We start from the raw sequence: 14001 nt of genomic DNA, 5'->3' as shown, positions 1-14001 counted from the left end.
GATTTCTATTAGTACATATATAATAATACTTTATATGTTTCTCATTTGATAATTTTGAATCTTTTAAATTATGTTTATTAGGTTTATATTTTCACTGTTTAATTTACTTATACAAATTTATTGATTGTATTTGTAGGTAACAAGTACTTGGATTTTGCATATGATGGTTGAAGATGGTTGATAGTAAATTAGTTGAGTTGTTATTTTATAAGACTTTGTTAGTTTTAAAACTCAATGATTTGTTAGTATTTTGTTAGCATTGGATTCAATACTTTTACATTAGTATTGCATTTGTACTTTTGTGACGATGGGACGAATTGTGATGATATGGTGAATGAATTGAATATTTTGGATGTAAAACGTGTCTATTCTTATTGTGGTGAATTATGATGATGGTTAAATTGTAATGATGTGTAACTTTTTTTATCGTGTGATGAATGTGTTTGTATTCTGAATAAATATTAGTAATTTATTATGATGTATTCTAAATGTTTCTATTTAATATTTTCAGAGTATCCTCAATGGGGTGTTAAATGAGTATTATAGAGTGTTCAAACCTTTGAACACACACTCTCTCAATTTTTTTAAAAATGTAAAATTCTAATATTATTTAAAAATATAGTAAAAAAGATGAGTGAGTGGACGGTGGAACCCATAAATAATGAGTGTTAATATTAAAAGGGATGTGAGTGAAAGAGATATGTTGTTATAATGAGTATGCGACAATGAACCCTGTGTTTTTTGATGAGGTGGTGGATGTTATAATGAATTAGCATTGCGGATATTCTAATAAAATATTATAATTGATATTTAATAATGTCATTATAGATTATATAAGATGACAGTTTAAAATATCCCTATAAATTATCATTACTAACATATTTTATGTCCTTATATAAAAATCTAAATAATTTATAATTATCAATATAAATTAGTTTAGGTAATATTTATATTTACCCTTATTTAGATAATAAAAAGACATGCATAAATGTTCATGAAATATTTTTTCGTGACATTTTCAATTGTCATTATATTCCTATATTTAAGATATTTTTGAATTTAGCATAAATATTTTATAATGATATTATACAAATATAAGAAATACTAAAGTGTCTATGTTAATACCATTTCAATAATTTTTTTTTAATGATGTCACCATAATTTTATTGTCACTAAAAATATATTTTATGTGTATCCTTACATACCTTAACTAGTGACTTTAATCTGCAAGTTCCTCAAGATAAAAGAGACAAACCATGTTCTTCCCATCCATGATCCATGAAATTCACAAATCCTCCCATATTTGATTACTAAATGGAGCTTCCGAAGGAATTAGCAGCCATCGCTCGCAGTCTATCGAGTGCTCTCCATTCCGCCGACCTGAGGCCGGGCCTTTTCTTCCTATCAATATTACAGCACCTCAACGCCAGTTGCAACAGCTGCTTGGCGTTCGCCGCCGGCCAGTCTCCGGCAGACGCATCGAGGATGCAGTTCACAGCTCCTTTCCTGATCGCCTCCTCGACTTGCTTTGCAATGTTCAGCTCGGGCGAACCCGTCAGCAGCCGCAGAATTACGATGCCAAATGAATATATATCAGACTGCGGAGTCAGCTCTCCGCTCATCGCGAAAGCAGGGTCCATGTATCCGGGCGTCCCCATCGGGTTGGTGTTGTGGCAGAAGGTTGCCTTCTTCGATAAACCCCGATGCATTACCCTCGCAGTGCCGAAGTCACTGAGCCGACTGATATCGTCCTCGTCGAGGAGTATGTTGGAGAATTTTAAGTCTGCATGCACAATCGGTTGCCCTCTGTTAGGGCTCGAGTGTAGATACATGAGAGCAGAGCGCTGCTCGCTGATAATTCGAATTCGATCCTGCCACTCCAGACCTCGAGCAAGCCTTTGGCTCAGGCTGCGATGGGGCAAGTACTCGTAGACAAGCGCTGACAGTTCTGAGCAAACCCCGATGAGTTTGACAATATGAGGGTGCTCGATCATACTTAATACTTTCAACTACGAGAAGCAACGAAATCTTCATCATATATATATTTATTATATGTAAAATTGAATCGAAATTCAATACAAGAGACTGGAAGAATTTGCAGCTACCATTATTTACCTCTTGATGGTATTCCTTTTGGCTCTGATTACTCTTGGGGCTTAGCATTTTAATGGCGACGTCATTTCCTAGGAGCCTTGCTTTGTAGACTGGTCCGTATCCACCTTCTCCGATTCTTTTGCATTCACTGAAGTTGTCAGTTGCCTTCTTAACTTGAGTCTCAGTGAACTGTCTGATGTGTGGTGGAGTTGCTGGATCATCGTTGTCTTTTCTTCTCCTATTGAAACTACTGCTGATCAAGTTCAACACGGGCGCCTTCCTGCCCGCGTCAGGCTTCTCTTGTTCAGTTTGACAAAGCTTCTCTCTGACTTCTTGAAGTAGCATTTCATTTCTCTCTAACTGCAATCGGTAACCTTTAGCTAGTTCAGAAGTTCTCAGAAAACTAAAACTGAAACTAAATCATATCGGCATTGTTCTCGTTTATGTGCACGAACAGGTCATACACACCTGACTGATACCTACAAACTACGCATGCAAAAACCTGGTGTGTAGTAAAGCTTTATTTTAACAATTTAAGGAAAAAACCTCGACTGAGATTGAACTCGTGGTGTCCGATCTTTCATTGCTGTATTGTCTGAGCAAGTAGTTCAGAGCTTCTTGCCTCGAGTTTACAACTTCTCCAATATCCTGATCAACCCCATCTCTCTCTTCCTATACACAACCACGGAATGACATTTACCAACAGAGCACAAATCGACAAAATTAAACGAGGAAAAAGGCTTTTTTTGCTTGCATAATTTTAAGGTTTTTTTTTCCTACATACCAGTTCATTTGCCGGTGTCACGTCAAGTTGACCGTCATTGACCTCTGAAATTCTGGAAACCAAATGTGATGCAGGAACCTGATGAGTTCCATATTCTCGCTGTGCATGCACATGAATTTTCTCAGAAATAACTTCGCTGCAAGGAAATCTGATTACCAGTGTAAGAAGGTAAAGTAGCAGTTTTCATATCTACCAGTGAATTAATTCTAGGATTAAGCGTACCTAGTGGATATGAGCTTTCCTTTTCGCACATGCCAGATCTGACAATACTGGAGGATAGAGATTTGATTTGCCATGGACCTGCATTTTGAGCTATTGAATCAACTGGAAATTGATAAAAAGTTGAACTATAACTTAAACTACTCAAGTCTAAATCACTCGCAAAGATGACTCAAACTAGCATAAATTGGATCATATTTGAAGAATATGACAGATAATCATACGAGGGCTTACCTTGAACCAATGACAAGCCTCTTAATTTGACATTTTTCAACAAGACATTTAACCCCTTCAACTACATCTTCGTGTTCAGTGTGATGTTCTGTGACCTTGATGTCAAGAGATTATAAGATAAACATTATACACTGATCTGAGTGCATCAAGAAAAGTGTAAAATTTCTTCACATTTTAAACAAAAGGAATGAGATTAATAGCATGTACAGAGAAAATAATAAATGAAAAAATTAAAAAAATTGTAAATCTGAGTACATAGATGAGTGCTACCATCCTTTCAGCACACAAATCTTTGTAATCATCTATCATGTCTTGCATCTTTCTCCTCTCGTCCTCTCTGTGTTTTGCTTGAGATTGTTCATTCCCATACTTGTAGTTAAATTTAACTCCGACTGCAAGCATGCATCGTGTAAACAACTTTGTAACCATAACAACTAATTTAGGATGGCAATTCGAAGTTTAACCTCAAAATAAAGTTTATCAACGACTGTCTACAGATTGCATACTAACATTACTCGTTTTGAGTAAATGAAGAAAGAGTATGCAACGATCTTTAGATCCCACTAGGAATAGAGTTCATCAAGTACCAAAAACTAAATCGGTAAAAAAAAACAGAAAGAGGGAAAGATGAATCTTACATCTCTGTAAACGAGAGGTACTGTACAATGAGTGAAAGGTTCAGAGATCTTACAATCAGTGGGTATCCACTTTGAATGCCAGTGTACATGGACAAGGCCTATGGTGTCACGTGGGAAATTCCTCATCACCCAGAGCAGGTTTTGCTTTTCTTTCTTATTTTCCTTTCCAACAGCCACATGAATGGTTTCACTACTGCTATTGAATTTCCCAATTGCTTCTTCGGCGACAGGTTCTAAAGGAAGGTCTGGAATTGGATCCATCATTAGCCAACACTCATCCACTCGTATGTTATTTTCCTCTCGATTTTAAAGGCTAATGGAGAACCATAAGAAGTAACTGACAACCGTCAGAAACAAGGAAGTTGAAAGGAACTGAATGGTTTTTTTCTATCCAACTGATTGCTCTAGGTGATGTTGTTCTCTGTCCATACTGTTGCATCGTTTGGCAGTAGTTATGAATGCTTTAATCCAGGTGGAAAATGGTCTTAATACGAACTGAATGGTTTGGTTCTATGCACACTAGGATTTGTTCAAAAGAATATAAAAATGGATTCATTGTGGTGTGCTGTTTTGTTCTACGAATTCTTTCTTTTTTATTCATCAGCAGATGCTTCATTTCGTCGGATGTGCTGTTAAGTGCTAACGGATTTGGTTAGAAGGTGGACACTCAATTATGAATATTGCTGATCCATGCATCACTGGGAAAAGAGGTTCTTTACTTCGTTTGATTCAAACATCCAACGATCTGAGGAAATAGTATTCATCAGCCGGCCGAAAAATTGACTGCTTGTCAGTTTTGCAATTTGGAAGTCCTCATCCGATAATAATAATAATACTAAATAAATAAAGGCCTTGCTAGAAGATGAAACCCGCCTCGTATAGGGTTTCTCTGGAGCTAGGGAAAGCTAATCCAGGTTGAAGAGGAATCAATTGCTCGCAGTCGGCCTTCAAAAAATTAATTAATCTTATACTTATGATTATTTTTTATATTTATCTCATATATTTATTTGCCAATCCTAAATAATAAAATCTATTACAATTTTATTTTGAAAAGGCTAAATCGTAAAGCCAATCACAAGGGTTCCTAACTTCCTATACTCTCTTAATTCCACAAACCAGTCGACCAGTGTCCTGCTTGGACGTAATTTCGTGGTCCCCAGAGAGCAGACTCGTGAAAATGCACTGACCGTTGGATACAAATCGGTGGACCCATCATCGTGACCTGTCACACCTTCGTTCTTGTGGATGTTAACTCCTCGGCTTGGTTGATTCGCACCTTCTGCTGAACCCTACTCGGTCGAACCACTGCCCCACTCACGATGGGGAAAGGGCGACCACGCGCCGTCGAGAAGGGTGCCCTAGGGCACGCCCCCGGCGGCGGCGCCACCGCCTCCTCCGTCTCCACCTCTTCTTCCGGCGTCGTCGAGGCACCTGTCTTCTACCCCACCGAGGAGGAATTCGTCGACCCCTTGGCCTTCATCTACAAAATCCGGCCCCAGGCCGAACCCTTCGGCATCTGTCGTATCGTCCCTCCTCGGTCCTGGAATCCCCCGTTCGCGCTCGACCGCTCCGCCTTCACCTTCCCCACCAAGTCGCAGGACATCCATCTCCTCCAAGCTCGGCCTCCTTCTTGCGACCCCGACACATTCCGCCTCGAGTACGGACGCTTCCTCGAGTCCCACCTCGGCAAACGGTCAACCCGTCGGGTCGTATTCGAGGGCGAGGATCTCGATCTCTGCCGTCTTTTTAATGCCGTTAAGCGCTATGGTGGCTATGATAAGGTCTGCGCGGGTAAGCTCTGGGCTGACGTCGCACGCTTCATTCGTCCGGCATCTAAGATTTCCGAGTGCGCTAAGCACGTCCTCTGTCAGATCTATCGTGAACACCTGTACGACTTCGAGGAATACAACAGGCGATTGAATCGGGGAATTAGGAAGAACAGGAGTTCTAAGCCGTCCATGATGCGGAAGACTTTAGCCCAGCAGGAGGCCCCTGGTCGGAAGAGAAGAAAGAGAGGTGTGGGTTGTGATAGATTGAAGGAGGTAGTCAAAAAAGAGGAATTGGATCAGATCTGTGAGCAATGCAAGAGTGGTTTGCATGGCGAAGTCATGCTTCTATGTGATCGGTGTGATAAAGGCTGGCATTTGTACTGTTTGTCCCCGCCTCTACAAAGCATTCCCCCGGGTAATTGGTACTGCTTGGAGTGTGTAAATTCTGATAAGGACAGCTTTGGTTTTGTTCCTGGGAAGCTGTACACAGTCGATGCTTTCAGACTGATAGATGATCGAATGAAGAGGAAGTGGTTTGGGCAGACAATTGTCAGTCGTGTTCAGATGGAAAAACAATTTTGGGAGATCGTTGAAGGTAGAGGAGGGGAATTAGAGGTCATGTATGGCAATGATTTGGATACTTCACTATATGGGAGTGGATTTCCTCGACCAAATGACCCCATTCCATCATCAGTAGATCCAAGTATCTGGAACCAATATATATCCAGCCCATGGAACCTCAATAACCTACCAAAGTTGCCAGGTTCTATGCTTCGCTCTGTCCGTGAGAATATTGCTGGCGTTATGGTTCCTTGGCTCTACATTGGGATGCTTTTTTCATCCTTTTGTTGGCATGTTGAAGATCATTGTTTTTACTCAATTAATTACCTTCATTGGTATGCATCTATTTCATCACATGCCATTTTCAACTTGATACCAATGTGCTTTAGTAAGGTTCACTGATGTTGTGTGTTTATGGTGAAAATAAATGTTAAGCATAGAAAGATATCATGAGTCATGACCACTCAGTACTTATAATCTGATTTACTTAACACATTACATAACAAAGTTTATATTATCTATTGTTTGTTTTACTAGAACACTTATGAAATCTCTTTTTTCATTAAGGTTCTGTTTTCTCAAGATATTGGAAAGTAGGGTTTTTAAAATTTTGGAAGGTAGTAAAGATGGATGAGGTGAAATTTTTTCCATAGTTTTATTTACTTGGGAGAATATTTCTTCCTATATTTACTTGCGATAAAAATTACAATTTAGGCAGATGACATGAGTGCCCTTAGGTTGGCATGTTTGTAGGTGATTTGATAGGGGCATGTTATCTTAGGTGATGCTACCATTCAATGTGTTAGAGAAGTATGATGCAGTTTGGGCCTGATAGGTGTTTGCATCAACTAGGATTTTGAGGAACTTGGTTATTGTGTAAATAAATGGGTAGTTTAGTCATTCAACACATCAAAAACTTTATTGTCCATTTCCATCCATTGTTTATCTGGAACAGAAAAGGTGGTGGTAGATAAACAAGAAAAAGCTACACCGTGCTGATTCTTTTTGGATTTATTTTTCCCAAACTAGACTACAATGGAAAGAGAGTGCCATGCATTCGGTTTGTACTTTGTAGGAGTCTCTCTCTCTCTCTCCCATTGGGTTGTTTTTTTTCTTTTTTCTTCATCTCTAAATAAACAAAATCAAAAGTGAATGAGGGGTTTTTAATACATCATCATCATTAAGCAGTGGTTTTTCAACTATTTAGGGTTGGCTAAATAGATCTTATAATTCAATTTAGTTCCATGGAGCAGTATATCATTAGTAATATGCAAACCAATTAAATCAATTTTTTTTATTATGTTAAGCTTAGTTATGCTTAGTGAAGGGGAGTCTTGGCGCAATGGTAAAGTTGTTGCCATGTGACCAAAAGGTCACGGGTTCGAATACAGGAAACAACCTCTTGCAAAAAGCAGGTAAGGCTGCGTACAATGGATCCTTTCCCGGGACCTCGCATGGCGGGAGCTTCGTGCACCGGGCTACCCTTTTTTTTTTTGAGTTATGCTTAGTCTTGTTTTACGAGTTACAGATTTCACTCGTATCCGATCTATTTGTCTCCTTTGAACATTTTAGGGCCATCTTAATATATTGTTTCTCATTTTGCCATTTGTTGAATTGCATCTAAATGTTCCTAGATAATTGCTTTTTTTTACCTATCTTTTGTTGTAACCTCATTTATCCATATTTTAACATCATATTTTTACTTCATTAACTTTTGATACTTGTTTCTATCCATATAGATTGCAAGTCGTACTACAATCTTTTAGAGTTTCTCCTTAGTCTGCTTAGATATCAATTGCACATAGATGGATGATTTTTCTCAGTTTTTAATCAGTTTCACAATAATGATGGTCTTTATATGTTATTTTATGACTGTTATCTTGATATTGTACTTGTTCTTGAGAACCCTTCACAAAGATAACAATTTTTTACACATATTGTTTTCTTCTGACTATGGTTGATATTTTTGCCTATTTTAATTGATTTATACTAATGTGGTAGTTTTCCTTATCACAAACAAATTATGAAGCCATAATAATTTGAATGCAATTTGCTTGATGTGCTTGGATATCAAAGAGTAAACCTTTAAAGAACATCTTTATGGTTAATGTTTGACTTTGTAAATATCTTGGGTCTCCTATGGATTTAGTGTTACTTAGAGCTCAATGGCAGGAGAAAGTCAATGTTAGGATACATGCCTTTACTGTTGTTGCTTCTATATTTTGTGAATCCTTTGTTAAATGTCTCTTTCTAATCCACTTGTTGTACAAGTTATAGCCTTTAAACTCTCTGTTTCTGGAGAACTGTGGAAGCAGCATAGACCTGAGAGTTGAGTTTTGTCTATTCAGAATTAATGTCTAAGTAATACGTACTAAAAGACATTGTTGTTGGAAATGACAACTTTACTCATGCACATCTTCCTGATAAAGTAGGGCATTTTAACTTTGGTTAGTCTTTGACAGAACTGAACCATTTTCTTGTACCCAGATGGGTTAACCAGTTTTTCCAAAAACTTGCCAGCTCAACTGGTTTGTTTTTCCTTTTTTTTTGAAGCTATTTCCTATTTTTTCCCCAATGGGACTGTTGATTCAGGTTAGGTTTTATAACTACTGTGATATAGATAGCAACTTTTGTCTTCTCTAGACATTTTAGCACCAGGATTCTTACATATGATAACTATTAATTGTATTACTGTTGGATTGAAGATGAATCATTATCTATACCAAGAGCTTTTTCATTGGTTTTTCTTCTTGGTGATCCTCTTTATGCCCTTACTACAAGTTTTTGTTTTTTTGGGAACTTCTAACTAATGTTAGGATGTCTCAATAGTTTTTTTTTTTCAACATTGCTGTCACTACTGATCTTTACTATGTTGATAACTTATTATTTCATTTATCGCATTGAATCTTTAAATAAGATTTTGTTTGTATTCTGGTATACTGTTGGTTACTCATCATCCTAAGCAATATAATTCTTGTGGATTGTTCATGGATTGTCTTGTTTCAGTGTTCTAGACTCATTAAGGATCCTTAGCTATCATACTTGTTAAATATCCATAATTTAGGCTATTTAGCCTTGTAAAACTTGGAAATATTTACAAGTGATGGTTCATTTTTTCTGTGCATCTTCACTTTTCTTGTCTACTGTCTTGGAAGAACATTTGTCTAGTCTGTATATGGTTTTGTTTGGGCATGTTAAATATTTTTTGCATGCTGTAATTAGGTGGTCCTGTGCTTGCCTGTTATTTAACAAAGTGCAATCTAGAATTGCATTTGGTTACACTATACAATGTTATGTAAGGCGTAGGCAGTTAAAAATGTGTCATTTTGCTGGTTGTGTTGCTTTATCGTGGTGATAATGAAACATAACCTAGGTGGTTGGCTGCTCCACATAAGTGGACGGTGGTACATATGCATGATATAGTTATTAAGCTTCAGAGGCAATCATTGCTCTCCTTATGCATGCTGACTTGTGTTGGACATTTAATAGAGGTGGGCCAAAATCTACTTTGTTAGATTTTTTGACAGACAACAATTGCTTGCAAACATGGGTGGGAAAAATAACTACTACAACAACAACCAAGCCTTATCCCACTAGGTGGGGTCAACTATATGGATCTTTTTACGCTATTAGGCTCTATTCCCTATTATATCATCATTTATACTTAAATAAATTTTATCTTATTTTATTGTTGCTAACCAAGTCTTTTTTAGTCTTGGTCTTGGCCTTCCTCATTTGATGTCTGTGTTTGTCATAGTTTCACGTCGCTTGGAGCTTTTATTAGTTGTCTAAATATATGCCTGTAACATCTTAAACGTGTTTGTTAGAGTTTTCTCTTAATAGATGTAATTCCGACTTTCTCTCTAATGCTTTGAGAGAAAAATAACTAAATTGAAAAATTTATTGTAATGAATCTTTTGCTTTCGAACTATGGGTAGGACATATTGCTATAATTTCTTTTAATTGGATATACTTGGATTTCTTTTCCTTGTTCCATTTTTAATTTAAAATTTCTGTTGATTGTGGTAGGTAAAAGTGGCCATTATTGTCTTGCAGAGAGTTTAGTAGTGGAAGGGATAAGATTCATGTCACTATTAATAACATACATGTTTTTTTGCTCAACAGTCAATTAGAAAGTCTAAATATTTATATATGCACGGATATTGTGATAAAACTTTAAGACATGTTCTTGTGGCAAGTATGAACAAGTATCAATATCATTTTACATTCTGTAATTTCAGGGGAGAACCAAAGTGTTGGTATGGTGTACCTGGTAATAAAGCAAATGCTTTTGAAGAGGTAATTTATTATATTATTTTTAATTTTTCTTAGCCTTCTGAAACTATGTGTATCTTTATTTCTAATTTACTTACCTTTCAATGATTGAACTGGAGATAAGAGTCTATAAGGTAGAGTAGTTAGATGTGACAATGAAGTGGTTTTATAACTGAGCTCTCTTCCTATTTCATGGATGTTGATTTGCATTTTGTTATAGATCGGACATGAGTTATCAAGGTAAGGTACATATAAGTCAAATTAAAGAAGTTACTGTTTTAATGCCATTCAATCTTCATTCTGAGAGAACTATGGTAGTATGGCTTTACACATAGTGATAATTTTTCAATACTTATTTTCCCAGTCTTGAAACTCAATTAAGTTTAGAGAAACATAAGCTTGCAAAGTTTTTTGGTTCCTGATATTTACATACTATATAATAATAAGCCACTTTCTGCATTATGCATTCTGCCGATTCAGTCTTTGTGAAGTTCATTGTGTTTGACCTGTAAGGATGAAAATGGTCAGATACTGTTAAAGCCATGTCTAAAGTCGAAACATAGATCCCAATTAACTACTGCATACCTGAATTTGTCCTACACTCTTTCAGATTCTTATATTGTTTTAAACACTATTTGGTTTAGTGTGCAAGTTGTTTTATAAATCAAGCTTGACCACCTTGGTTTGTGCATCTTTACCACCATTCCAGAGTCTCTCTTTTAGATGTTTTATGTATTTGTAAATTTTAAGCAACTAGAACCTGCGCTGTGTGATATCTCCATCATGGTGACTTGGACAAACCAAAAACATGTGATCTTCCTTTCGGTTTAAATGACTACAGATGTGTAACTTGCATAACTTCTCATTATTTGCACAACTAACCTCTATGCTTCTGTCTGATATTTACTCATTTACTATCTTTCATTTTCAAGAGACATCTAAAGTGCAACAGAGATAGACCATCTGTTGCATGCTGATGTGCAAGTACATTTTATGTTTTTTTATTAGACCACATAAGTACTTGTTCATTAATTCTTCACATTGCGTTACTACATTTCCTTGGAGATCCTCTTTTTATGCATGCTCAGGAACACTATCATTCTGATTGCAACTTGGTTGCAGACTGTCTCTTTCATCGCTTTTATGGTTCTCAAGGCTTATGCAAACCAACTTATTATATTTTCATTTGTAGGTAATGCGTAAAGCTCTTCCAGATCTCTTTGAGGCTCAACCAGATTTACTTTTCCAGCTTGTCACGATGCTTAATCCCTCCATCTTGCTAGAAAATGGTGTGCAAGTTTATGGTGTTTTGCAGGTAAGTGAAATGGAAATGATCTATCAAAAGTATATGTTGTGTATATTAAATATATTAACTTGAGATATTTTTCAATTGCCTATTAGGATTATTGGGTATTTTATCTAACAGTTCATGTTGGTTGGGTTTTATTTTAATGAGGCCATTCTTTCTCTCTGTTGAGGGATAACATGAAATCAGATGACTGCATCTTCTAGAAATATATTTCTCGTTAGCAGTAACAGTACTTCTTATTTAAACTTTTTCAATGAAACCTGTCGTACTCTGTTCCAGGAGCCTGGAAACTTTGTCATTACTTTCCCGAGATCTTTTCATGGCGGTTTCAATTTTGGTAGGTGGCGATTTAATTAACTGATGTGATAATTGTGTTTCAACTTCTGGTACATGCTATATACTCCATGGTATAAAGCTTAACAGCTGCCTTTCAGGTTTAAATTGTGCTGAGGCTGTCAATTTTGCTCCTGCTGATTGGCTGCCTCATGGTGGCATTGGATCAGAATTATATCGGTTGTATCACAAGGCTGCTGTTTTATCCCATGAAGAACTTCTTTGTGTTGCCATCAAGGTTTGATTTGTTAGTTTCTTCTGATGTGCATCGTGTCATTTATATTTTGGTTAATATCTATGTAATTTAATTTTTTTGCAAGTTGTTATAGATTTATTATTAACATTTGTTGACTTGTCTTTTATTTATATAATTTCAGTTTAATTATTCTGAAGCAATTTGTATGTTTTTGAAGTCTAAAACTTCTTTAAATGAAATGACTACTTTTTTATATTGCAATCATATATAACTGCACAAATTATTCACATCTTAGCTGAAAAGTTTGACGTTTCTTGATATTTGTTGCTGAATCAATTAGATCCATCGCATTGTTTGGATGATTTAAGCACATAAGATGTACCTTTTGACTCAGTGTGACCCATATCCTATACTGACTTCTCTGATCATTCTTTAATATGTGACAGTGTTTCTATATTTCTAGAGCTGTATATCAAATAGTAATATAGACAACACTCCTACCTTAGTTGAGAATTAAGCCTGTGGCCCGCAAACTCCATTAACCTAGCTGGGAAACAGGCAGTATGACACTTCTGAATGAATTCAATTCTAGTCCAATAATGTTTTCATTTCAGCAATCATCCTATATTTGACCATGTAAAGTTCACATGCATATGAAGCTATGGACTATGAATACTTGGTTTGCATTTTCTCTAAGTTGTTGGTTCCTGTTACAAACTGGTGTTGAAATCAGCAGTTTTCTGGTGTTGAATTCAGCAGTTTTGCTTCTTAAGGCATTAGTGTATTTCTAAATCTTCTATACTCGCTAACAATAATGGCAGAATGGTTGCGATGCCAAAGCTTTTTCCTATCTGAAGGAAGAAATGCAGAGGGTATTTGATAGAGAAAAGAAATGTAGGGAGGAACTATGGGTCAATGGCATTGTCAGGTCATTGCAGATGCATCCAAAGAAACATCCCCATTATGTGGGTACTGAGGAGGTAGGTTTTCTTTTCTGTTTTTCATTTCTACAGTAATGTATTATATGGCTATTGTCTTTATCTTCGTAATGGTTCAATGAAAATTTGATTAATTTTTAGGACCCTACTTGCGTTATTTGTCGACAGTATTTGTATCTATCGGCTGTTTCATGCAGCTGTAGGCCATCTACCATTGTCTGTCTGGAGGTATGACATTTACTAAGTATAATAGCTATTATAACTTTTAGTTTTATTTTGATTTTTTGGTGTATTGTATTAGCATTTTAAATAAAAAGTGCACATTTTTTTCCTTCTATTTTGTTCTACTAGCACTGGGAACATCTTTGTGAATGCAAACCCAACAAACTTCGTCTCCTTTATCGTCATACTCTTGCGGAGCTTGGTGACTTGATTGATATGGTGTCTCCTAACTCTAAACTCTCAAATGTGGATGAGATCTTACCGTTATCGGATGGTTTTTCTCAAGGATGTAGATCTTATAATGGCAGATCAAGTGCCATGACGAAGAAGGTTCATTTATGTTTTTATTCGTCTTTGGAAGAGTAGATACTGTTTTCTATTTGATTTTTTTTCTTAAGAATGAGTTGTTTCATTTGGGAGAACTGCTTT

General features: G+C 36.5%; 2 protein-coding genes across 7 annotated transcripts in view; one reads left to right on the top strand and one right to left on the bottom strand.

The window, feature by feature from the left end:
- Positions 1-1269: 1269 nt before the first annotated feature.
- LOC121978110 (U-box domain-containing protein 33-like) lies at positions 1270-4230 on the bottom strand. The gene is made up of 8 exons (XM_042530490.1): positions 4023-4230; positions 3602-3723; positions 3332-3426; positions 3101-3178; positions 2879-3026; positions 2641-2766; positions 2116-2454; positions 1270-2009 (listed from the first exon to the last, which is right to left on the bottom strand). The coding sequence occupies exons 1-8, from the start codon at positions 4228-4230 to the stop codon at positions 1311-1313; spliced, it is 1815 nt and encodes a 604-aa protein (XP_042386424.1). The 3' UTR covers positions 1270-1310.
- A 1007-nt stretch (positions 4231-5237) lies between these two features.
- LOC121974718 (lysine-specific demethylase 5B-like) overlaps positions 5238-14001 on the top strand; it is a 42791-nt gene continuing 34027 nt past the window's right edge. For 4 of the 6 annotated variants that reach the window (XR_006110081.1, XR_006110080.1, XM_042525897.1 and 1 more), the window contains exons 1-8: positions 5238-6634; positions 10541-10598; positions 11767-11889; positions 12163-12220; positions 12318-12454; positions 13234-13392; positions 13492-13578; positions 13702-13902. Coding sequence is in view for 4 of the 6 variants with exons in the window: in XM_042525897.1 (XP_042381831.1) it covers positions 5289-6634; positions 10541-10598; positions 11767-11889; positions 12163-12220; positions 12318-12454; positions 13234-13392; positions 13492-13578; positions 13702-13902 (2169 nt within the window). In the remaining 2 variants the exon portion in view is untranslated. The remainder of the gene's footprint in view (positions 6635-10540; positions 10599-11766; positions 11890-12162; positions 12221-12317; positions 12455-13233; positions 13393-13491; positions 13579-13701; positions 13903-14001) is intronic. The other 2 variants (XM_042525895.1, XM_042525896.1) reach the window with 1 other exon arrangement.

The sequence above is a fragment of the Zingiber officinale genome, chromosome 4B (genome assembly GCF_018446385.1).
Source record: "Zingiber officinale cultivar Zhangliang chromosome 4B, Zo_v1.1, whole genome shotgun sequence".
Classification (NCBI taxonomy): domain Eukaryota; kingdom Viridiplantae; phylum Streptophyta; class Magnoliopsida; order Zingiberales; family Zingiberaceae; genus Zingiber; species Zingiber officinale.
The sequence above is the reverse complement of the archived record's forward strand: the minus strand, read 5'-3'. Positions and strand labels throughout refer to the sequence as shown.

What these genes read in the sequence shown, in the direction of transcription:
- LOC121978110 (XM_042530490.1), bottom strand. Translation starts at nt 4,230, where the DNA reads ATGGATCCAATTCCAGACCTTCCTTTAGAACCTGTCGCCGAAGAAGCA. An exon ending in AAAGTGGATACCCACTGATT is followed by an intron (nt 3,724 to 4,022) that starts GTAAGATCTCTG and finishes GCATGCTTGCAG; the next exon opens with TCGGAGTTAAATTTAACTAC. An exon ending in GGAAAGCTCATATCCACTAG is followed by an intron (nt 3,027 to 3,100) that starts GTACGCTTAATC and finishes ACTGGTAATCAG; the next exon opens with ATTTCCTTGCAGCGAAGTTA.